This window comes from Macadamia integrifolia, chromosome 4, assembly GCF_013358625.1.
Source record: "Macadamia integrifolia cultivar HAES 741 chromosome 4, SCU_Mint_v3, whole genome shotgun sequence".
NCBI classification, from domain to species: Eukaryota; Viridiplantae; Streptophyta; class Magnoliopsida; order Proteales; family Proteaceae; genus Macadamia; species Macadamia integrifolia.
In genome coordinates, this window is record NC_056560.1 from 287937 (window position 1) to 312548 (window position 24612).

Genomic DNA, 24612 nt, shown 5'->3' on the forward strand with positions numbered 1-24612 from the left:
TTATGTGAATTATGAACCAGATGGAACTTCCTTAGCTGGAGCTAAAAAGTAAACTAGATTAGGAAGCACAAGTATGCATTTATAGAAATCCGTCAGAAATCAAACAAGATCACTAAAATCACTCACTTTTCAGAAAGCCTCTCAAGAAATAAACGATATGTGAGCTGAGGAGCGGCCCCAACAAAAATACCACCAACAAAATGAACAACTGATGTTGGCTTTGAGTTTCTTGGTTTTAGCACCCATGCTCCCTGAGACCAAAATAATTTCCACACTTCCTCAATAAATTATTCCATCTCAATAATACACAAATTACTTAAACTGCAGCAAGAAGTAATAAGTAACTCATTTCAGAATTCAAGTTCAAGCTTCAATACAATAAGTAATCTAAAAATCATAAGATCTAAAGAGATTTCAATAGGAGCAACAAATATGCTAAAATAAATCAAATTCACAACAGAAGAGGTTTCAAGAGAGGGGGGGGGGGGAACTTTTTTTAATATTTTGGAAAGGCAACATGAGAAATTTCACAAAATGAAGAGAAAGAATACAGGTAAGAATGCAAACCCAAGGTTTAGCATATGACGAATGTCCACATAAAAAAAGGCGTAAAGAAAGAAAAATCCCAACAATGAAATTAAGAATCACAGATTATCTATCCAAACATTATAAGAACAATCACCCATGCACACGCGCGCACACACACACACACACAACACACACATATATATATAGCAAGTGAACACTACCTGATCAAGCAGGTACACGTAGAGCTCAAGGGCCCACTCGAGTATCTTCAGCGCAGAGGCAGCACGATATTTTTGCCCTGCTGTGTTTAGGCGTAGACACACGCAGTCAGGTAGCATTCTTTCTTCCACATATTTTTATATATACATATATGGGAGAAAGACAACAGCAACAACAACAACAACAACAACTCACCCTTATCCCAACTAAATGGGGTCTGTAATACCCCGTCCCAAGAGTTAATAATAAAATAAATTTTGTGTTGTACCTTATAGGAATGACATCAAAACTTCTCTCTCTTAGTGTTATTGCGAGACTTGTGAGGCTTGGACAACAAAAGTAAATGAAATTATCCTTATTGAGTTGTTACTAGTAAATGTAAATCTCTTATTATAATTTTAATTTTGGGCTCAATCTCTCCAAGGGGCTAGTAGTTCAATGGTGGTTTAGTGACTTCATAAGGGGGAGGTCTAGAGTTCAATACTCCCTATATACTTTCAGTGAGTTTTTCTCACATTTTAGTTTACAACATATAAAGTTGTAAAATTTTAAACCAAGTAAAGGGAAAATGGTCAATTTACATGAAATTCACTATTTAAGGATTTTTTGAATAGTAAAAGAACTACTGCATGCATTGAAGCCTAATGGCTAAAGTGGAGGTGGAAAAGGGTAGTATTGTCTTCTCACTCAAGTAGAGTGAATCATAATACTTCAAACGTTAGAGGGGTTAGAATGAATTAACACAAATTATAAGGGGTATCATCAAAATATAGGTGGCATTGCTTGAAAGCTGCAAGTGATGAGTCAAGGGGTAATTAAGACAATTCACAAATCCTTAAATTTGGGCAATAATAAATTGGGAGAAGGATATACAGGTAAGTTTCTTCCTAAAACTCTACTTCTACTGTGTCAAGAGAAGGAGAAGGAATAAAAAAAGGGAAGACGTTGAAGAGAAGGAGCTCAAGAAATGGAGAGGAAGAAGATGATCAAGGAGGAGAATGAGGTTTTTGTAAAGGATTCTACAGCAACTCAAACTTAAATCTAGAGAGGGAGAAGGAGATTAGAGAGAAAATAGAGTTCGTTTCTAGAAAATTTCTAAGAGTTGGGAGGTCTTGTTCAGTTTCATCTCTAATTCACACTTGAGTGTACAGATTTCAGAATTTCGGGTTAGTGTACTGAAATACATATTTTGATTTTAGAAATACTTGTGAAATCAGAGTATTAGATAGACCTAGGATGAAGTGTTCATGTATGTTATAGAATGTGCACATGAATGGGCTCAAAGATTTGAAACAAAATTTGAGAATTTCGGAACCTAAAACCATTTCAGATTTGGATTTACTATCCTGGCCTATAGACCTTTGTTCAGTAAAAATATCATAACTTCTACATATGAACTCAAAATTAGTTGATTCCAAGTGTTTTAGAATTTAGACTCACAGAGCTTCAACTTTGATAGAAATAGGTTCTATCTAATTACGCTTCTAAGTGACCTTAAATTTCACTAGTGAGAACATAAATTCTGCCCTAGAGCAGGATTAAATTTATCGACAGCTGTTTGAAAAATGACAGAAAACAGACCCCACGAAAATGGTCATAAGTTTTTCATCCAGACTCGGATTGACATGATTCCAGCGGCGTTGGATTCACAATTCGATGATCTAAATACGTTCAGAAGAAATCATTCTCTGAATCTATTTGTTCTAGGGACAAAAATGTCCTTAAATACAAACCTTGCTGAAAGAATAATGAGGTGTGTCATTCTATGTTTGGTTATTGAGAAATTGTTTTGTTGGTTACCAAGGAACGGTTAACGTATTACGAGTTTGCTGTGCTAACATTACAGCAGGAGAATCAAGGTGAGTGATTCCCTTCTTAGATGGTTTCCCCGTATATGTATATAGCTTATGATTGGTGTGATGCATTTTCGATGTGCATATGATGATGTTGAGCATATTGAGTCATTGACGCAATTATAGTGTAATTCAATGATGAGATTGGGCTGCATATTGTAATGATGAGCATGTGCTTATGTTGAGAATGCTTTGGGTCATATTATGGTTATAAGAATTACCAAGAGACGTGTTTCGGTGAGATCCGATCAAGAGACATAATTGGTGAGACCAAGGTCAAGAGACAGCACGGTGAGGTGCATAAGTGCCAAGAGACACTTGGGTGAGACCTAGTCAAGAGGCAACATAGTGAAGCACCCATTGCCAAGAGACTTGTTTGGTGAGATTAGAGTCAAGAGACCTTGTGATGAGGACCAATTATGGCTAGGGACAAAGGAAAATGTATGGAATAGACACTTTTATGGTTCTATGATTAGCGGGGGAGGGAGGAGATTGGAGGTGGTAGAGGAGCAGCAGACAAGGCAGGGGTTTGACGAGGGATGCATGGAACTATCTCCACCAACGCAGATTTCAAGTGATTGTAATGTTAAAACGGTTGGAACCAATGGTAGGAACATGGCGACCAATAGTAGGGGCTTGGCAGACCATCGGTTTGTTGTAGGGAGCAGAGTCATGCTTTGAGTGGCCTCTGGGAGAACTAGATGTTGGAATCTCGTTTCTACGGCCTCTTTGATTTCAAGTTCTTATCTGACCAAGGTTAGGGTCTCGAGAGGAGACAACCAGGGAGTTATGAGGGAGGGGATAGATGGTATTTCCGGTGGAAGGAGTGGAGTTGCCGTTCGCAGTTAGAGAAGTGTCTTCAAAGGTCGGAGCTGGAGTAGTGGGCCTGGTGGAGCATACTTTTTTGTGGTGAGCAATGACGTTGTAGACTAGGCAAAGAGGGGGGAGCCACTTATAGTGAGCCTCTTGCTGGAAGGAAAAGCCTTCATCATATATCATCATGATAGATGAGGGTGGAAGAGGTTCAACCGAGTCCTCAACACATCCTCCTGAAGGCTACGCAATCCATCTTCTTAGTTCTTCCATCGGAATATAGGGGGTGACAATCACCGACCAGATGATTCTCACCCCTGTTTCACACCAGAAATGCAGGGGTAGATTTGGGAGGGTGAACCATAAGGGAATGGAGTGGAGGTCGACCTTGCTTAGTTGGATGTATTGATCCCATTGGTGGAGAAAAATTGGCTTCTTCCCGACTTGCCAAGGAACTCCTTTGAATGCTTTCAGCTTTAATCATCTTCATTAGTGAAATTGAAGATAAAATCCCATTATCCAAGAGGTAAGTGTGTAATGTTCCTTAAACCCTCCATTGTTTGCCAAGAGAAGTTTTGACAGTATTGAATGGAGGTTTGCTCCTAATTAAGTGGCCTACCAGACAATTCTTTCACTTAGAAAATTTTCACTCCAGGAGTCCGGAAGGGCAAAGACCGACCTTTTTGTCGCCAAGAAGGGTAGGGGAGACAAAGTGTAGGGAAAATCCCTCCCTGGAAGGGAAGGGGTGCTAAAGAGGGAGTTCCAAGGTCTGGAGGTAAGGGAGTTGGGGGGGGGGGGGCAATCAGGGAATTGGAGTGAGGGCTGGGGGTGGGGAGAGAGGTAGGGGTGAAGTGTTGCGGACACTGGGAGATGGTCGGACATAAGGGTGGGCTCAGGTTGTCCGATTTGACATTAGAACTTACTATTTAATGAAATTAACATAGATGCGGACCTTGGTGCAATGGTCAGGTTGCTACATTGCAACCTAGTGGTCGAGGGTTCGAGTCATGAAACAACCTATCCGCGAAGTGGGGGTAAGGCTGCGTACATTATGACCCTCCCTAGATCCCACAGTGGCGGGAGCCTCGTGCACTGGGTACGACCGCTCTATCATTTTTATATGCCTGGGAAACCCATGTTATGCACTTGTTAGTTGTTACACTATATCAATTGTCAAACGTGTTGAAGCAAGATTAGGTTTCTTCTCATAAAAATTTACTTGAGGGATGGGGCTACGGGCATAAACCAAAACTTTGGTCTGTTAGATGCCCTTGTGATGCCATCTTGAACTCCGAGGCTTCAAAACCCCCACAATGCTTGAGGTCACTCAGGTGTTTTGATAACTATGGACCAACTGAATCATTGCCTTTTCTTCTTTAAATTTCAAAGCAGTCAAACACCTCGTATCTCCTTTTTATTCATTTGCAATAGAAGTTTTACTGATTCCCAAAAAATATAAAAAAAAGGAGCCTAGCACCAGGCATTGTCTTCCACTATACATGGACAATATATGTATGTTGTTATTCATTTTCTTCAAATGGTGATTCAATCACAGCCAAATTATTCTTCTCGGGGCACGGTAAAGTCTTCAGACCATGGACCTCCGTCATAGGCTAAAATGGCCTGACACAAGTCTATTTTTAAGATTGCTTTTGTACTCTCAATATATAATAATCATAATAATAATGGGCAAGAAAACGCTGTCCATTGCGTCATCCGCACCCAAATACATGGGGAGGTGGGGAGCGGGGCAAGGGCATCTTTCCATTGCCTGCCCCCACTTTCCCATATCCTTTTACTTTCTTTTTGTCTTTGCATAGATCTATATAGCCGACCTTGTCATGACCCAACCAGGGATAAGGGTATGGTCATGCCCTCGCAAGCGGTGATCAAAATGATCAAAATTCAAAACCAAGCATTTATGCATGGTTCATAACATTCCATCCCAAACATTTAGACCTTCAAAACCTACATAGAGTTCTATTACTTATCAGAGTTCACAGAATCAAACCTACTGGCCAAAATATTTACAATCCAAACTCCCAAGTCCTCATTCATATTTGGTCAATATTTACATTAAGCTCTCTTAACCATTAAGAGTCAACAAAAAGAAAAATGATAAAAGATTTCTTCTTTTGTTCACCATCAACTTGCAGGCTCCTTACCAGCCCTATAGCCCTGACCATTACCTGTGGAAAAAGATGTATAATAATGGGGTGAGCTCAACAGCCCAATGAGTAAATCCCCGCCTAAACAATTCCACACCGAACATGAACATATACTTATGAAACAAACTGATCAATCACTACTACTAGTCCGCCTTCTGCCCCCTGATCTATCCAACCTCGTCCCATCCTTCGACTGCAATTGCCTTCCATCCTGCTCTAAGTCCCTCTTGTCCCGCAAAACCCCCCCCCCTTTGGAAATATCCTTCCACACATCTTGTCTCTTCCTTCATGTTGGCCATCTAGCAGTGTGAGAAGCAGTGTAGTTATGTTGTCATTATTGACAAGATGTCTAATGAATTTGAGTGGGTCCCACAATGGTTGGTGAGGTGTATAGGCAGCCCACAGTAGTTGTTGAGGTGTACAAGGTTAGGGTATCCTATAGGTTGCAGGGGTACAATGGTCTTTTTACAGTGGAAGTGGTACGATCATAGGACAGGTTAGGTCCTTTAGCAATGTCAAGGGACTGACACAGCATCTGGCAGCATGTGTTGAGATGTTAAGGGCAACAAGTAGTACAAATCGGTTCACAGGAAGAGTGGTCATTTCCAAGTGAACAATTGATTTCCCAATAGCGAGTTTGATGAAGTGGTAGGGCCACCTAGATGCCACCAAGGCTAGCCAGCCAAGTAACCCAACCAACACATGCCAGCAGAAGCTGACCATTAAGCAACAGCTCATGAGAGCCAAAGCTACACAAACCAAGGGCCACAAGCAGGGCTGCAACACCCCAACATAGCGGAGGGCCTACAAGAGCAGAACACAACAAAGGAGGTTAAAGGCACTCCTATAGTCAAAGGTGATGTAGATGCCTGTAATACATTGGGGGTAGTTGCCTTGTGTAATCTACTTCTACAATAAGTGGTATCAAAGTTATGGCTAAAGAAAGCTCCAAACAATACTCACTGGAGGATGTGATGAAATCCCTCCAACTACTGAACATAAGGATGGATACTATGAACCAACAAATTGCAGAACTAAAAAAGACTACTGCTGCCCAGTCTCATACACAGCCTACAGCCAACAACAATCCTAATGTACAAAGGAGGTTTATTTTACCTGCTCGAAGGAACATACCAACCCGTACATATGGTGAAGGTGAAGAGTTTGATGAGCATGAAGGCAACCAATTTCACCATGAAAATACATACAAGGTAAAATTGGACTTGAAGGAGTATAATGGAAAGCATGATCCCCTCTACTTCCATGACTGGCTGAACTCATTTGATGACTACTTCCGATGGTACCGTAGGTCTAAAGAAAGGAAAGTCCAGCTCGCTATCACTAAGTTGACAGGTGGTGCTAAAATTGGTGGAAAGCTAAAGAGAGTAGAGTCACTCGCACACATAGAGAGCCTCGCAATTGGGAAGAACTCAAATTAATACTCAATGAAAGATATATGCCCCCAACATACCGACGCCGTCTCTATGATATGTTCAACACTCTCCGACAAGGTACCATAACTGTAGAGGAATATGTTGATAAATTTAATGATTTACTTTCACGAACAGATGCTTATCATAAGGATGAAGAACTGTTTATATCCTTATTCAAGTTGGGATTACGACATGATATCCGTGATAAGATTGGTGTGGTAGAACTTGTATTGAAAAGTCCTTAAAGGCAGAAGATTTGATCAAATCAGCCCCTAGAAGGTACAATCAACCTACTAAACGTAAGAGACCATTTGCACCAACTAAACCCAGTGGATTCCCTACCCGAGCTCCACAAGTCACACAGGATAAGGGTAAGAGTCCCATAGTTGGAGAAGAGACAACAACCCTGAAGTGCTTCGGTTGTGGTGGAACTGGACACTAGGCAAAATTCTACCCTACACGTGGAAGATTCAATTCCATTATCAATGCAATTGAGTCCAATCCGGACATGCAAGTCTATGAACCCCAAGAAGATGATTGGGTTGTAAATGTCGCTATTGAAGGAATGGAAGATGAATATGAAACTGAATATGCGCAAGAAGATGATGATCCATAAACTTCCATTAATGTGGTTACAAGAATTCTAGTGGCTGAAGCAAAGGGAGAAGATTGGAGGAGACACAATATCTTTTATACTTTGATGTCTAGTGGACCTCACAAAGCTCAAGTGATTGTGGACAACGGGAGTTGTGTGAACGTAGTGTCTCGAGCTTTTGTGATTGAAGGAAAGCTCAAAACTAAACCACATCCACAACCCTACAAGGTATCACTTCTAGACAACAACACCATGGATATAAATCAATGATGTTCTGTGCCATTGAAGGTTTCAGATTATGAAGAGAATGTGTGGTGTGATGTCATCCCAATGGTTCTCACTGATGTGCTACTTGGAAGACCTTGGCTTTATGACAACATGTCCTAGGTGGTACCAAGAACCAATACTTCTTTGATCATAAAGGCAAGCCACTCACACTAAATCCACTCAACTTACCTCAAGTTAAGGCTAAATTGAGGGTTGCGCAAGTACGAAGACAACATGTTTGAAGAACATTAAAAAGACCTCTTCCAATGGAACTATTGAACCAAAGAAGCAAACACCAACAAGAGACACATGATGGACAAGAAGTTGTCTGTGCTCCCCCATAGAGAGTTCTTGGCTACAAGTGAAGAAATCGAACTGATCTTAGCCCTAGTTACAAAGGAAGCTGAACCGATAAAAGAGGTAACACATTCTCAACCCATCAGAGATTTGCTTGCTGATTTTTCAGGTTTGGTGCCCGATGAGTTACCACCTATAAGGGACATACAACATGCTATTGATCTAGTGTCGGAATCAGTGCTCTCAAATCTGCCAACTTATCGTCTCAGCCCCATAAAGCATGACGAGCTCAAGAGACAAGTGGATGATCTGTTGCGAAAGGGATTTCTAGTAGAAAGCATGAGTCTATGTGCCGTACCAGCCCTGCTAACACCTAAAAAGGACGGATCATGGCGTATGTGTATTGACATCCGTGCCATCAACAAAATCACAGTAAAGTACAGATTTCTCATTCCCTGTTTGGATGATGTTTTAGACATGCTGACAGGAGCCACTATCTCCTCAAAGTTTGATCTACGTAATGGGTATCACCAAATCCGGATCTGCCCTGGGATGAATGAAAGACAGCCTTCAAGATAAAAGAAGGGTTATACAAATGGAAGGCCATGCCCTTTGGCCTTACCAATGCCCCTAGTACCTTTATGAGAGTGATGACTCATGTGTTGCACCCCTTTATTGGCAAGTTCCTTGTGGTAGACTTTGATGATATATTAATTTACAGCAAAGCACAAGATGAGCACATTGAACATTTGAGGCGTGTGATGAGGGTGCTATGAGAAGAGAAGCTCTATATCAACTTGAAGAAGTGTTCTTTCATGCTGCCCACGGTTGTATTCCTTGGCTTTATTGTGTCCTCTCAAGGTATAGAAGTTGATCCAGAGAAGGTTAATAGCATGGTAGATTGGCCCATAACTAAGACTTTGACAGAGGTTCGAAGTTTCCACAATCTTGCCTCATTCTATAGACGGTTCATAAGGAATTTCAGCATTATTGTGGCACCTATCGTGGAGAGCACAAAATGAGGGAAAGCCCCATTCCAATGAACCCCGGCTGCCACTAAAGCATTCAACTTGATCTAATAGAAAATGACAGAAGCATCAATGCTTAAACTAGCTAATTTTGATCTCATGTTTGAAGTAGCTACTGATGCATCCCATGTTGGGAGAGGATGAGTGCTTATGCAAGAGGGCCATATGATTGCCTTCTACAGTGGGAAGTTGAATGATGCAAAGAGAAGGTACTCAACTTATGATTTGGAATTCTATGTCGTTATCCAAATTCTCAAGCTAATTCAGGAGTCCTATCTGATTTGGGTTTGGGGCCATAATACATTGGGGGTATTAGCCTTGTGTAATCTAGTTCTACAATAAAAGGTCACTCGTAGACAAAGGGCTACGCCAGCTCACTGCCGCATAGCAGGCAACCAGCCTCGGCTGGCTTGTCATGCTGTAAGCGCGAGCTGCAGTGCATAAGGGATCCGCAAGGGATTTTCTTAATTTTCCATTAAGGCATGAGGATGAGCCGAAGTATTGACCTAAAGCCTAAGAGAAGGAAAAAAAATGGCTAGCCTTTGTGACCATTTTTGTTTAAAGCATGTTGTAATTATCAATAGTTGGTATCCACAACGGCACAATGCAAAATCAAAAAGCTCAATTCGATGCCCTATCGGGAGTGCAAAAACATCACACATATACTAATTTGAGGGTGTGCATCGTTGGCACTAACTGATGACGATGTTGATCCCATCGCGAGATCACCGATTGGTCGAGCACACTGATTCCTTATACATTGAGTCACACAGAAGCAATAAGGACTAGGTAGTCACGCGTTTGGAGAGATGTTTTGAAGATTCTGTTTCCGTTGTTTTAGTTGGAGTCGCAATTAGAAGGCCATTCAATTCAAATCCAAAAGCTAAGGATCTTTACTGCTCTCTTAAGCTGATCCAACAGCTTGGGCTACACCCACCTGCACTGATAAATCAAGACATGAAATGTATCACGACACCTTTTTTAGTTGCATTTTGTTCAGTCACGAGATCCTGTTCATTGGATCTCCCGCAAAGTGCTCTGTGGACCTATGTAAATCCTACGGCTTCAAATTTCCCCACAGATTTATGACACCGATTGAACAAATCAGATTTGGTTCTTGATTCCATGGTGTACAAACACCCATAAACTATGCCAAGATGCCGTTTGGAATATCCTGAGTGGCTAAACTTAAATCACTCATATCTCATTCATTCCACGTCTAATATAGGTGATTCAAAATCCATTCCCATACCTCTCTCCTCAATATTGACATCCACAAAGCTTTTGACTCCATTAAATGGTATTTCATCTCCAAGACCTTGTTGGCAATGTCCTTCCCTCCTGTTCTTGTCATATAGATCTATTACTGCATCTCTTTTCCTAAATTCTCTTTCCTTACTAACGGTATCCCGTTGGGTTTCTTTGATTCTGCTGTAGTTATCCACCAAGGCTGTCTTCTCTCCCCCTTCCTCTTCTACCTTGCTTTTGAAGTCATTTCCATATCAATCCAGTTCTCCACCAATCATCATCTTATTTTCCCCATTCCTAAATGTAAGGCCCTCAAGCTTACCCACCTTGCTTTTGCCGATGATCTCATGATCTTGTCCAAGGCTAACCCCCTCTCCATCGAGACCATAATGTCATCCCTCCATCTTTTTGAATCCCTGTCGGGCCTTCATATCAACCTCCTCAAATCCTGTCTTTTCGTCGCCGGAGCCCCCGAAGCCTCTAAAGCTCATGTTCTCCATTTGACTGGCTTCTCCCGAGGTTCCCTCACGGTTAAATATCTAGGATTGCCTCTCCTCACTGCTAGGTTACAGCTCACCCTCCCCCCATCCCTCCATCCTCCCATGTTGGTGTTGACAAAGTCATTTGGTCCCATTCTCCCTTTGATAGGTTCAACTCTCCCTATGCTTGGGACCTGATGTGTTCTAGAGTTCCCTTCGTTCATTGGCACAAGATTATCTAGCTCACCGGTCACATTCCTCATCACTCCACTAATCTAGAGAGCCCCCTCCAACTGCCTCCCCATCCAATCCGTCCTCATTTATCGCCACATCCAAGTCTCCCCTGCTTGTTGCCTCTATTAGCTCCAAGCTTGCCTTATCTCCCAATTGCCATCTCCTTGTAAGGAATTCCTCAAAGAACAAGCTCATTGTTGTGTCCTGGGGTCTTCCTCCTTTCCTTGTTTCCCACAACCCCCTGCTTAGGGTTTTCACAATTTTGGTTTGCTTCCCCTTTGAGGCTTGTATTCTCCCCCTCCCCCCTCCTTCCCTCTTGGTAATGAATTTCTTATTCACCCAAAAAAAACAAAAGGAGTTTAGAAATTTCAAAGTCCAACTAGACCATGATTAACCAGCATGATTCTTTTGGTTCCAAATTGGTAACTGATACAGCAGACAAGCCCATAATCAAGAAATTAAATTTTCCGGTCAACGGAGCTTCAAAGTTGTTAGAACCAAACCTCCAGCACTGCTCAGGTCAGATTCAGCAGTCTTCAGTTGAATTTCCAGTTACCACTGAACAGCAACAATTGCAAATTCAATTCCCAGTTGACTCAGTGCAACCATACATCTCACAATCGGCAAACTTCAATTGAATTTTGGTTAACACTGATTTCAGATCCAATTCTCAGTTGATTTATTTAGATGCAACAAAACAGATTTATAGTGAAACTGGGTGCTGAATAAACTTAAGAGATTGAAAACCAAAACAACGGATAAACCAGAACAGTAACCAGTAACATATTGTACATGTATTAATAGTTTTCATTAGAGATAAGCAACATGTGCATTAGTTGCTTCTATTGGTTTAGAATTAGCATAATTTTATATTTCCTTCCACTGATGTACTGATTATTTACCACTAGTGGATGCATAATTTATTTTCTTTTCCACTATCTTTAAATCTGATATCTAAATATATATCTTCACATTTGGTGCTGTCCTAGATGCCTATCATGGAAATATATGGTAGTTGTTTTCTGTCTTCTGTAATTCTCCTTGTAATTGATCATTTATACCATGCATTTTTGTTGTTTGTACTGGGATTTGTCATTTTGTACTGCCTTAGAGTTACACAATTTAGTTCATTTTTATCACGTTGATGATGCTAAATTATAAATATATTTATTTTATTTGACAATGCCTACACATGAGGCCAATGAGGTCAGATCAATTCTCATGTAAAAGTGGATCCACAATTAGGCTTAACATAGAAATTCTTTGTCTCAAGGATGTAACTTTATTAATGTATTAGCATAAGAAAATCAATGTTGAACCAGGCCTGTTGCCTCACAATAAACAAATTATTGACCTGATAAAGACCCATCTTTGGACTGCACCAATAGCTATGAATTTCAAATAATATTTGGGGCCCCAAACCAAAAATGGCAACTCTTAAGGAAAAGGATACGCTTTTTTGGAAAAATGTTTGGTTCGTACAAGCAAATGTGGGAACCTTACTACCCAGCTGAATTGACACAGCCTTCAAGCTCACCAGGTCAAAGGCACCAGCCTAGTTAGATATCACCAAGGCGGCAAGGCCAGTCTCACCTAGCCCTGATGGACCACTAAGTCCCCTAGGCTTCACGGCCTTCACCTAAGACAACGGCCTTGACAAAGTTGAGTTTGTTCTTCCTTATCCACAAACACCCCCCCCAACCCCTTCTAGGTTAAAATCAATTTTCCTTAGATATTTGTTCTTGTTATTCTGGGTTTTAAGTTTTACCTGTTCATAAGGTTTTCTCTTCCATTTATTGATTGCTTTTCTGAGAGGTTACTCCCCCTACACTGACAAGTTACAATACAGTTTCATCTACATTGATATCTACGAACAACTAATATTCAACTTTGACGTGAAATCAAAGCTTTCTGGCTAGAGCGTAACCTCAGAAGATGGGCTCGAAGTCAAGATCCTTTCAGTATATTTGGTATTCCATTCTCTTTGATGTCAGATCAAAGTTTTCTGCCCAGTGTTATGCTGATACCCCTACAATAGGCTTATTGTAGATTTCCCCTTCTCTTTTACAAGCTAATTATTTCCTCCCCCTCCCACCCACCCCCATTACACATAGGCAGGGCTTTGTAATTTGTATTGAATTCTGAAAAGGAGAAATATCAAATCCATTGTATTTAGTTTTTATGAATTCAGTTCTCTTTTTTTCCGATTATGAATTCAAGACCATAATTATGTTTATTTTTTATTTTTCAGACGTGTACCAGAACCAAAAGGAAGATTTCTGATGCAGCACACCCTAGGGTTATGGATTTCCTAAGGCTGAACTACGAGGAAAGGTGGTGGGTAATAGAGTAGGGCTGAATAGAGTTTTTAAAACTAGAAGAGATCAAGAGAATAACGGAAGAGGAAGAAACAATCACTGTAATAGGGCTGTAGACAGTACTCATGAACAGTAAATAACTGACAGTAAGGGAAACAGCATACAAGAGTGGGAAAACAAACAAGACACTAAGAAAGAATGCTCACCTAAATAGAGAATATAAAATTAGGGTTCGTGAAATTGAAGAGGATAAGAAGAATAGCGGAAAATCAGGGAAGAATAAACTGACAGCACCTCAATTTCACTCCAATCTCCAGAAGCACCCCAACCATCTTGGGATAGCTTTGCAGTTTCTGTAATTAATCTGCGAATGAGAAATAAATTAGAGTCAGTAACAGTTCTTAAATTCTGGCACAAAATAAAAGATGAGGTCAAACCAGTTAAATACCAGTTATGCGGCTAATGCAGTGCTTAAACCTTAATTCCCAATGCAGAACTTAAGATTACTTAGGCTGGCTTATAGGCCTATGTTATTAAAAGTAATTAAGGAGTAGGGGCTGCCTAAATAAGTTCAGGTTCAGCAGTAACAAACCCAGCAGAAACAGAACAGAGAATGCAATATTGAGACAGCAAAGGAGATGAAATAGAACTACAGTTAGTTGACAAATCATTTAACAGAACTAATTAATACTGACAGAGTAACGATGTTGGTAGAGGCAGAACTGGCTGATGTTGCAATCACCAGGGATTTTCACTGTCCAAAAGGAGTCGGACCTAAGCAAATTCGAGTACACCCACTTAACCCGTATACTTTCCTTCTTAGAGACAATCTTCCAGGCCAACTTGATGATTCCAGCAGAACTCACATCTTTGATTCTTCTTAAGCCCAAACCCCTTTCTGCTTTAGGAAGACAAACAACAGCCCAGCTGGTAGGGCGAGGGAATCTCGAACACTCACTTCCTTTCCACAGGAAAGAAGCAAAAATGGACTCAAGCCTGGAGATAATGAATTTCGACAATCCGAATATGCCCGACCAGTAAATGTAGGAAGCTTGAAGGACAGATCTGATGAGTTCTAATTGGCCAGCAAAGGATAGAAGTTTTCCTGTCTAGAGCTGAAGGCGTTTTCTAATGAGGCCAAGCATAGGGGTGCAATGATGGGCAGAAAGCCTAGCCGGGATGAGGGGGAGCCCAGGATACTTCACCGGAAGATGGTCAGGGAAGAAACCAGTTTGCTCAAGCAAGGAGCTTTGCCAGAATCAAAGATCCCAGCTAAGAAGATGAGAGACTTTGCTGGTCTACTACAAGTTATTATACCTTCTTTAGAGGTAATCTTGTTACATTGAGGAGTAAGAAACAAACTATTGTAGCCCATCCAAGTGCGGAAGTTAAGTATCAAGCTACAGAATCATACTACAACTAAGTTGATGTGGCTTCGGCCCTTTGTTCAAAAGCTTGGTTATTCTACCAACAAGTCGATGGAGATGTTTTGTGATAACCAAGCAATCATTTACATTGCTAACAATTCAATTTTTCATGAGAGGACGAAGCATATTGAAGGACGAAGTGATGAAGAAGTTGATTCTACTCTGTTTGTCAGCTCACAAAGTCAACCTGGGGATTTGTTTACCAAAGCCTTATTTCATAATGTTATTCTACAAGGGTGTTCCAAGCTAGGCATGGGTGATGTCTATGCTCCAGCTTGAGGAAGAGTGTTAAGTAGTCTCGACTCTCGATTTCTATGTTTATTGATTTATCCTTCTGTGGTTATTATGTTATTTTATTAGTCTTAAGCAATGAGGGGTGTTTTAGGTATTAGGTGGTACAATTACTTAAGGTCGATGGACCACAGGTATAAGTATTTTTTGTGGTTATAAATACATTCTCTAGTCCCACAGTTTGAGAAAGATGTTCACAACTCAACCGTGGGTAGAGTTCTATTTCCTCTTTCTCTCTGTCTTCTCTTCTTCTTCCTTTAAATTCTTCTCCATTGTTGTTGGTTGTTAATGCTTTAATATTGTTATAATTCTATTTGGACAGCTCCTTTCATCTCCAATGCTTCTTGCATCTTGCGTAAGATTTTGAAGCTCAAGTCTATTTCTCTAGGGGCCATTACCTACAAAATTGACGATGGTGCCTCCACCTTCCTTTGGCTGGACCACATGCTTATAGGTGTTCCCATTTACTCAATTGGTGCTAGGGCCATTAAACAGTTTGAACCTCTTTATACAGCATAGTTTGAGGTCTCAACGACATCTAACTAGAATCTCGTGTTTTGGCTTTGGCAAGTCCTAATCATAAGCAACACTGGAAAATGACAATATCTCGTTCGAAATCGTCACATGATGTTTTAAACCTCATTTCGAAGAAATTTCTCACCTTTCTCACTAGACCTCACATGTCTCGCCTTGCTGTGAAGAAAACCCCCTCTCCAAAAGATTTTGTGTTTTTGTGCTATACTACGATGTCTATTTTTCACTCTCATATAAGGTATATGTGACTATATGTGTATGTGAATCATCCATGTATAACAAACCATTTTTTATTTCTTTTAATTCTTTATGCTTATTTAAGTTGTTTTTCACTTTAATTGAATTATGTGTTGTAAAAGTACTAGATATTGTATAGAATAGCCAAAGGTAGAGCTCACCTACACCATAGACTACCAACCTAAGATCTAAAGTGAGATCTAAAGTGAAAGTACCATTTTGGGTTTTGATTTTTAAAAATCTAATGTTTCAATTGTGTTTAGAAGGCCTAAAATAGACTAGATGACAAGTTTCAGGGGCTAACTTGGCCGTATGGCCACCAAAACTCATACCCAAGTTTTACCAAATTGTCCTATCCAAAAATACATGATTTCACCGAGATCTCGCAAGATCTCAGTGTTTTGCCCAGGCGAAACTGAGACCTCAAACCTTGCTATATAGTCAATGGTTGTCGACACCATTAGTAACGTAAACTGAGTGCTCCTGCCTTCTCCCACTTCCTAGTTATCATCTATGTGGCAAGCCTTGTCCTCCCTCACCAAGAGACCTCAAGGTAGGGGAGGCAATATGGTTTGGTATACTTCTTCTTTAGGCGTTTTCAGCTGCAATACAGCTTGGGGTTACATAAGATCCCGTGGCCCCTTATGCCCTTGGTGCAAGCTTGTTTGGTTCAAAAGTCATCTCTCATCACAGTTTCACTGTTTGGCGGGCCCTCTCCAACTGCCTCCCAACACAATCATTTCTCTCCCATCACTAGAAAATCTCTCCTTCCTGTTGCCTTTGTAGGAATGCTTCTGAAGACGTGGACCACCACTTTTTCCTTGCCCATTCTCCTCTTCTATTTGGAAAAGGCCCTTGGCAAAATCTTGGCCAAGGAATCAAAGGATCCTTCCTTTTGCGAGGGAATGGATTTGGGTAGATGTCCTTTACTGATAAGCAGCCTTGTGATGAGGTGGGAAAGCTCAACTTTGGTGCCACTATTAATCATATTTGGATGGAGTGCAATCTCAAGAAATAGTCTTCCAATTCCAGATCTTTCCACATATTTGGGACTATATCTCTTTTTCAATTTGGAAGCAAGTTATCTTGGGTCACCCTCGTTATGGAACAGGCATATTGTTGTGTCCTAGGGTCTGCCTCTCTCTCCTCTATAGCCCTTTGTCTCCTCCCCCAAAGGATTGGTCTTTGCTTTGTTCATTTTGTTTGTTCTTTATTGTTTTTTCTTTCTCCCCTTTTTTAGGGGCCCTTCTATTTCCTTTCTCTTTTGGTAATGAATTTTTTATTCACCCAAAAAAAAAAAACTCAATCGCATGAGAAAAATTGAACATGCTAGATTAGTTGAAGCAATAATGAGAAATAAAGTCGTAGCGTTTTCTGGGAATAGCAGATTTGAATGATTCAGACTTCATTTTGTCTCTCGGAGAGACTCTCACTCAGTGATCATTGAAGTTTATTTCTTCTTTGGAGACAAGGCAGAATAAGGTATCGATTTCGATTCTACTAGGTCACTCGCTTGCTCTTTCTGCGGATGGTCATACCAAAGGTGGAGTTTACAAGTTCACCTAACGGTTTCAGCCTTATCCTTTTGGTTTTTCTTTGATGTATGTTTTCATATTTCTTTTTAATAAAATCATCCTTCTAGCAAAAAAATAATAATAAGGTATCCATTAGAAGCAGAGATGTAAATGGATAGTCGAAATCCAAATTCGAATTCGCATTCGTATCCGTATTTGATTAAACGGTATCCGGATTAAAATCTGAATTATCCGAAAAATAATTATCTGATCTGATTAAATAATCAATTAATGTTTTTAAGAGTTCTTGAAGTTCATACAGGTTCTAGAGAATGAGGAAAAGAGTTAAAACAACTCAGAAATATGGATTAAGAGAAAATTATATTCATTGGGGCAAGGAAGGTCCGGATTACCCAAGTCAGAGAGTAAACGGATTGTCGATCCGCATCAGTATCCGTTTAAGGGGCATCCATATCCGGTCAAGAAATATCCTGATCCGAACACAGCCGATCCAAATTCAATTAGATCCGTTTACATCCCTAATTAGAAGTTCTTGGAGGCAAATTCACATGATCAGATAGGCAATGGCGGCCATAATGAACAACTCGTTCCAGTGGCGCCCAAGATGTCACAACACATTTGCAGAAGACCAAACTGAGCATATAATGGACAGAGAACGTGTATGTTGCGCTAAATACAGTTAAACAATTTGACGTAAAACAAAACATTGGAGGATATTATTTATTCATATAAAAAAAAAAACATTGGAGGATAACAGGAAGCACCTCCTGCGCTGTTTGGCTCTCCTCCTTATCAATAAAAATTTGTAATTCACTAAAAGAAAAGAAGAAGACACAATAATACGCAAGTCTTTACAGTTAAGTCTGCAAATAACTATGTCTGCAAATAACTATCTTATAAAGCGGAGTGGGAAAGAAGACGGACCGGATTTGTTTGAGTACCTTTCAATGTCACCGTAGAGCTGAACTCCGGTGGTTTCATGGGGTTGGTCATCGGAATAATATAACCGCTTACGAGGACGCCTTGCATCCCTATGCTGACGGAGGCGGTTTCCTGGCCGAAAGAAAAGGCCACAACGTTGGCGGTTTTGAGAATCCCGCAAGCTATATTCACCTTGAATCTGAGTATATCGCGGTGCAACGAACGCGTGCGGGGTCCAGACTTTTGTGTTCATCTCCCAAACCTCCCAGCTATTCGACCGGTGCACAGACCAAAATACAGGAGAAAATCTTTTTCCGTTCCAAAACCCCGTCCGACTAGTGAGTGGTGCTTTCTGGGAGGGGTTAGATTACTTGGCTCTTGGCTAGGGAAGAAGTGTCTACCGTAACTCGGGATTCCGTTTCACCCAAAAAAAAAAACAATTTTCTCGTGATTACGACTCTGACCATATCTTGCGGACTCGGTATTTAGACTCAACTTGGGTCAGGATTCAGGAACTCAGGATGACTCAAGAATCGATCGAAATCGATCGACGAGTCTTGTAAATAAATGGCTTTTTCTTTTTGTAGGAAAAAAAAAAAAAAGAAAGGCAAACTCTTTAATAGATAGTTAAACAGTTTAATAGTTGTTACCCAAAAAAAAAAAAAAAGAGTTTAATAGTTGTTACCAAAAAAAAAAGCTTAACAGATGGTCAGGGTTCGCATCTAAGGCTATTAATTCATAAAGGATAATAGGAGAAATTACATACCTTTCCCTTTTATTTTGCTGTAATATTTATTTTCCCACTTATTTCATAAAATATCATTCTCCCCTTAAGCTATGCCGTCCCTCCGGATCGCTTCCATGGCAAGATCTAGATGGATGGAAATCTTCCATCCGTGACAGCCTTTTATGCCTCCTTCTCCGCAGGTTCTATACTACCCCTCCTTCGAGCTATTATTACTCTAGTGCCCCTCTATCCTCCCTCGAATGATTACAGGGGATACCTCAATCTCTCCCATATTTGCCTCATGCTCCAGTTGTTGTTTGGTGCCTGCACCGTCTCCTCCACCGCCGCCTCAGTACCCCTACGGCAGTTTACTCGGACACCGTATTCTAGTTCATTACTCGGGTCTACTCAACCCTTAACCCTAAATCTACTGTTGCTACATTGTGTACTTGGTGACGGGAATTCCGTTGATATCCTTCTTGTTCCACAAATCACATTCAAAACATGCCTTTGGGCTCTCCAACTCAAAGAATAAAATTATATTTTAAGGGGTTTCTCTACTTTCGCTTGTAATCTTGCTCCTTTCTGTCCTTACATTCTGAGGGGAAACATAGTGGGAGTGCTTCTGGTTTCTTCTCAGTTCTTACGCCCATGGTTTTAAGTATCTCCGATACCGATACGATACCCTCCAATACGTATCTTAAATTTAGCCGACCGATACGATACACATCGATACGATATATGAAATTTTTAAAATCCTTTCGTATCGATATATATCCTACAATACATACCGATATGCATCAATACACCACCAATGCACATCGATACGATACGATATGCCTCGATACGATCCATGAAAATTATAAAATTGAGGTAAAATATACGTTTCGGTATGTATTGGTACATATCGGTGAGTATCGGTATGTATCGATCGACACGTATAGGTATATATTGGCACGTATCGGTGAGTATCGATATATATATATATATATATATATGTACGTATCGGTGAGTATCGGTACGTATCGGTGAGTATCGATATATATCGGTACGTATCGGTGAGTATCGATACGTATCGGTCATATAATAGCCAAGATGGGTAATTTTTTAGAAAACTCATGATTTTTTGAAGGGTTTTTGTTCCAAAGTTACTGTCAGCCATATTTCTCTCTAACTAAAGTGGAAATCAAGATTGGGAACAAAGATTTTACATTTATGGGATAATTACAAACCTTGAATTCTTAGTACGATACCCTTAATTTAGTGTTTATGCATAATACATGTTATCAATAGCTTTTTTTAACAAATTCTTTATGCAAAAGTGTTTAAAAAAATGTTTTCTATCCATTTATGTGTGTATCTTTAGTGTATCTTAGTGTATCTCCGATACGATACGATACCCTCCGATACGTATCTTAATTTTGGCCGACCAATACGACGACCGATACCGATACTTTAATCCTTGCTTACGCCTCAATTGTCTTCTTCCTTCTTTGTCCTTCTTACTTTCGATGATATTGTCTGCTCATAGATGAATGAGGCAACAATGCCACTAAAATAGCCCCCAAAATAGCAACTTTCGCCAATCACAAGATTGCAGAGAGGGTCGAGAGCAACTTGGTTGGGAGGGACAATTACAGTGATAATCGTGGTGATTACTGATTTACTAAATCATCTTGGGTACCTTTTCTCTGTTTTTAGGGTTTGGCCTATGAGGTGATAAAGTCAACTGCCAAAGTCTTAGGGTAATTTCTCTGTTTTTAGGGTTTACCCTAAGTTACAGCTTCGAATAGAGATATGTATTATATACAAGGGTAAATTGGTCTTTTCACATGATATTTTAACGACGTCAATCACTAATGGGACGATTGATAGAATCTTCAGACTATAGGGGAGGGGAGTGGTATTTATAAAAGTACGTGGGATGAAAGTGATATTACGGTAAACTATAGAGGAAGGAAGTGTAATTTCCTCAAGATAATATTGTTGTATGTCGATTAGGCCTAGGCAAAAAATAATTAATGGTCAGCAAAAGAGGAATTACAATCCATGGCCATTGAGGTATCAACTGATGTCGTTAGTTTCCCAAAAATTCCTTAACTTCTCTATGTCGCTCTAAATCTCATCCATATCTCATTCACCTTTCGTTGCTTTTGTCAACCTGTATAGGAGACTCCTTGACGTTGCTTCCATATCATTTCCTGCCAACATATGGTTAGCATGGGGTAAGTGGCAATTTCATTTTGATATAAGTGCAGTTGCCCAACCCGATTTATTTATTTAGAATCAATTACCCTAGTGCATAGCAAAATAAATGCCTTTTATTCCATGGCAAATGGCTACAGGATTTTTAGGTCACACCAAGGATTAAAGTATCGGTATCGATCGCCGTATCGATTGGCCAAAATTAAGATACGTATCAGAGGGTATCGTATCGTATCGGAGATACACTAAGATACACTAAAGATACACACATAAATGGATAGAAAACATTTTTTTAAACACTTTTGCATAAAGAATTTGTTAAAAAAAGCTATTGATAACATGTATTATGCATAAATACTAAATTGAGGGTATCATACTAAGAATTCAAGGTTTGTAGTTGTCCCATAAATGTAAAATCCTTGTTCCCAACCTTGATTTTCACTTTAGTTAAAGAGAAATATGGCTGACAGCAACTTTGGAACAAAAACCTTCAAAAAATTGTGTTTTTCTGAAAAATTACCTATCTTGGCCATTATATGACCGTAGCGCACTGTATCGGTACATACCGATACTCACCGATACGTATCGATATATATATTGATATATACCGATACGTACCGATCGATACATACCGATACGTACCGATCGATATATACCGATACTCACCAATACGTACCAATACATACCGAAACGTACATTTTACCTCAATTTTATAATTTTCATAGAGTCGTATCGAGGCATATCGTATCATATCGATGTGTATTGGTGGTGTATTGATGCATATCGGTATGTATTGTAGGATATATATCGATACGAAAGGATTTTAAAAATTTCATGTATCGTATCGATGTGTATCATATCGGTCGGCTAAATTTAAGATACGTATCGGAGGGTATCGTATCGGTATCGGAGATACTTAAAACCATGGGTCACACAAAATTTTTCCCTAAAAAGAAAACAATAATAGGGGAGTATGGCCCGTGCGCCCAAACACATGGGGAGCAAAATGACTGGCATGTTTCCCCTGAAAGGAAAATGACGCTTCTATGGATACTTCCCCATGCTCCCATTGGCCCTTGTACACACATAGGAACTACACTCCCCCTCAGGAAACACTACCTTGGATTTTTATCATGGGAAGAGGTTGTGCTTGTATCAGGCTGCCCAACCATTTGTTTGCTTCTCTTCCCCCATTCAAGTGACTAGCCCCCCTTTCAATGATTCTTGCAAAATAAGATATTTTCTTTTTCCATAGCAATAGGATTTTTATTATGGGAAAAGGTTGGGCACACCGCTAGGCTACCCAACCATGTGTCTGCCGCTCTTTCCCACTCTGAGTGAATAGACCTCCTACCCATTGTTGTCCCCTCTCCTTTGTATCTATCACCTGCTAGTTTACTTGGAGCAGGTGGCATGTCTAAATCTCTCCATTTTATTATTTAACATAGCACAACTTTTTACGGGGTTGATTTATTTTTTTTTTTTTTTTTTTTGTGTTAACCAAGGTGTCCAGGCCAACTTACGCGCACCTCAACTAATCCTCGGGGAGACTAGTGCACCAACCCACTAATACGAAACATGACAAGCATGACATAGTCATAGTTAGTTTTTTTGATAAGAACATAATCATAGTTAGTTAAACGGGAGAACCATAAAAAAGTAAAAATTTTGGATTGCATATTTAAAACGACTAAGAAATTAAAAAGGGACATAAATTGTAGTAAAAAATTTCGAGGACGGATAAAAAACTAAGAAGGATAATACGCGTTTTAAACATTTAGAGTTTTCAAATACGGGACAAAAAAGATTGAGGTGTCATCAGCAACTAGCTTGTGTCCCAAATGTGTTTCTTGCCATTCCCACATCCTCTCTATTTATTTATTTATTATTACTTTTTTGAAAGAAGAAGATTTCATTAAGAAGAAAGAAGGGATATTACATTATTGTAGGAGCCAAAGTTAGAGAAGTGAAATCGTTTTGCAATCACCCAAAAAACTATTAGTCTCATCATACCATAAAGAGAATTACATAGGGATATTACATTATTGTAGCGTATGACGCCCAATAAGAGAATTGGGTGTCATAAAGATAGGATCCAAATAGAATCATGAAAAGAAATTTAGAGTGTTGAAGTCTTTCGCCTGGCAGCCTTGATGAGATAGGAAAACAATTAGAGACCCAAAAACGAAAAAAGTGGAACTTCACTCCAAGGACACGAGGTTGTACTCTAATCAGAAATTAGGTGTTCAAGCTCAATAGAATCAATCCAAATATCCCCAATACTTCACCCTGCGTCTCTAGCTTGCTTTACACCCATGAGAAGCCCCCTACTGCTTGCATCAATGGTACTTCAATGTCATCATATAGTCAGCATTTAAAGAGATATCATTATCTTTAACAATAAGACAAGTAGCCACCCTTTGAACATATTAAAGTCCTTATAAGTATTGAGTAACCGAGAAACAACCTCCTTGGCAATAACAAAAATGTGAAAAGTCAAGGGCCACCCTTGCTTAATACCCTTTGAAGGCTCAGTGAAATCAAAACTGCTACCCCTCAACTTGAATGTCAAACAAAAGACACCAAATAGCCAATCACATTGTACCACAAAGAGCGAAACCCAAAAAATTTAAAGATGGTTTTAATGAAATCCATTCAATCCTATAATATGCTATAGACATGTCAAGAGTATTATAACCTAATTTTCCCTTATGTCTTTAGATAGTGAAAAATTTCTTACGCAATAAAGATGTTATCAAGAATTTGTCTACTAGGAACAAACACAACTTGAAAAAGGGAAATAAAGTTGTTAATAAGAGGTTTGAGCTTACTCGCTAATACTTACATAATAATCTTATAACAAACACTACAAAGGCTAAAGGCTTATAATTTTCAACACCTACGGAATTCTATTTCTTGGGGACAAGAATAACTAGGATACAATTGACACTAAGACTGTGTTTGGTAGTCATCTAGGAAAACATTTCTGACGTTTTTCCATTCTATGGGAACAAAAAAACCAAATAAAGAGTTTGGTGTCAACTTGATGTTTTTCGATTTTTTTGGAAAAAAAAAAAAAGAACGCTAAAAACGCAAAATGATGGGACGATGAAACCTTGTTCCGTCATTTCGATTTTTTTCTAGATACAAAAAAAAAGTGAACCATTAGGGTAATTGTTCCTGAAATAGGTTTACCAGACACCACTTTTTTGTTTTAAAACGACATTTTGACACAGAAGCTGAAAATTCTATTTT

The 24612-nt window shown here is 39.7% G+C and overlaps 1 protein-coding gene across 2 annotated transcripts in view; it reads right to left on the bottom strand.

Annotated features, from left to right (window-relative positions):
• LOC122075100 overlaps positions 1-18918 on the bottom strand; it is a 49391-nt gene extending 30473 nt beyond the window's left edge. Inside the window, exons 1-3 of one of the 2 annotated variants that reach the window (XM_042640002.1) lie at positions 18446-18907; positions 13775-13844; positions 127-251 (exon numbers count right to left, since the gene is read on the bottom strand). In XM_042640002.1, the coding sequence (XP_042495936.1) occupies positions 127-251; positions 13775-13844; positions 18446-18678 (428 nt within the window). In that variant the 5' untranslated portion in view covers positions 18679-18907. Of the gene's footprint in view, positions 1-126; positions 252-13774; positions 13845-18445 lie in introns of both variants that reach the window. The other variant, XM_042640003.1, reaches the window with a different exon arrangement.
• Positions 18919-24612: the final 5694 nt, after the last annotated feature.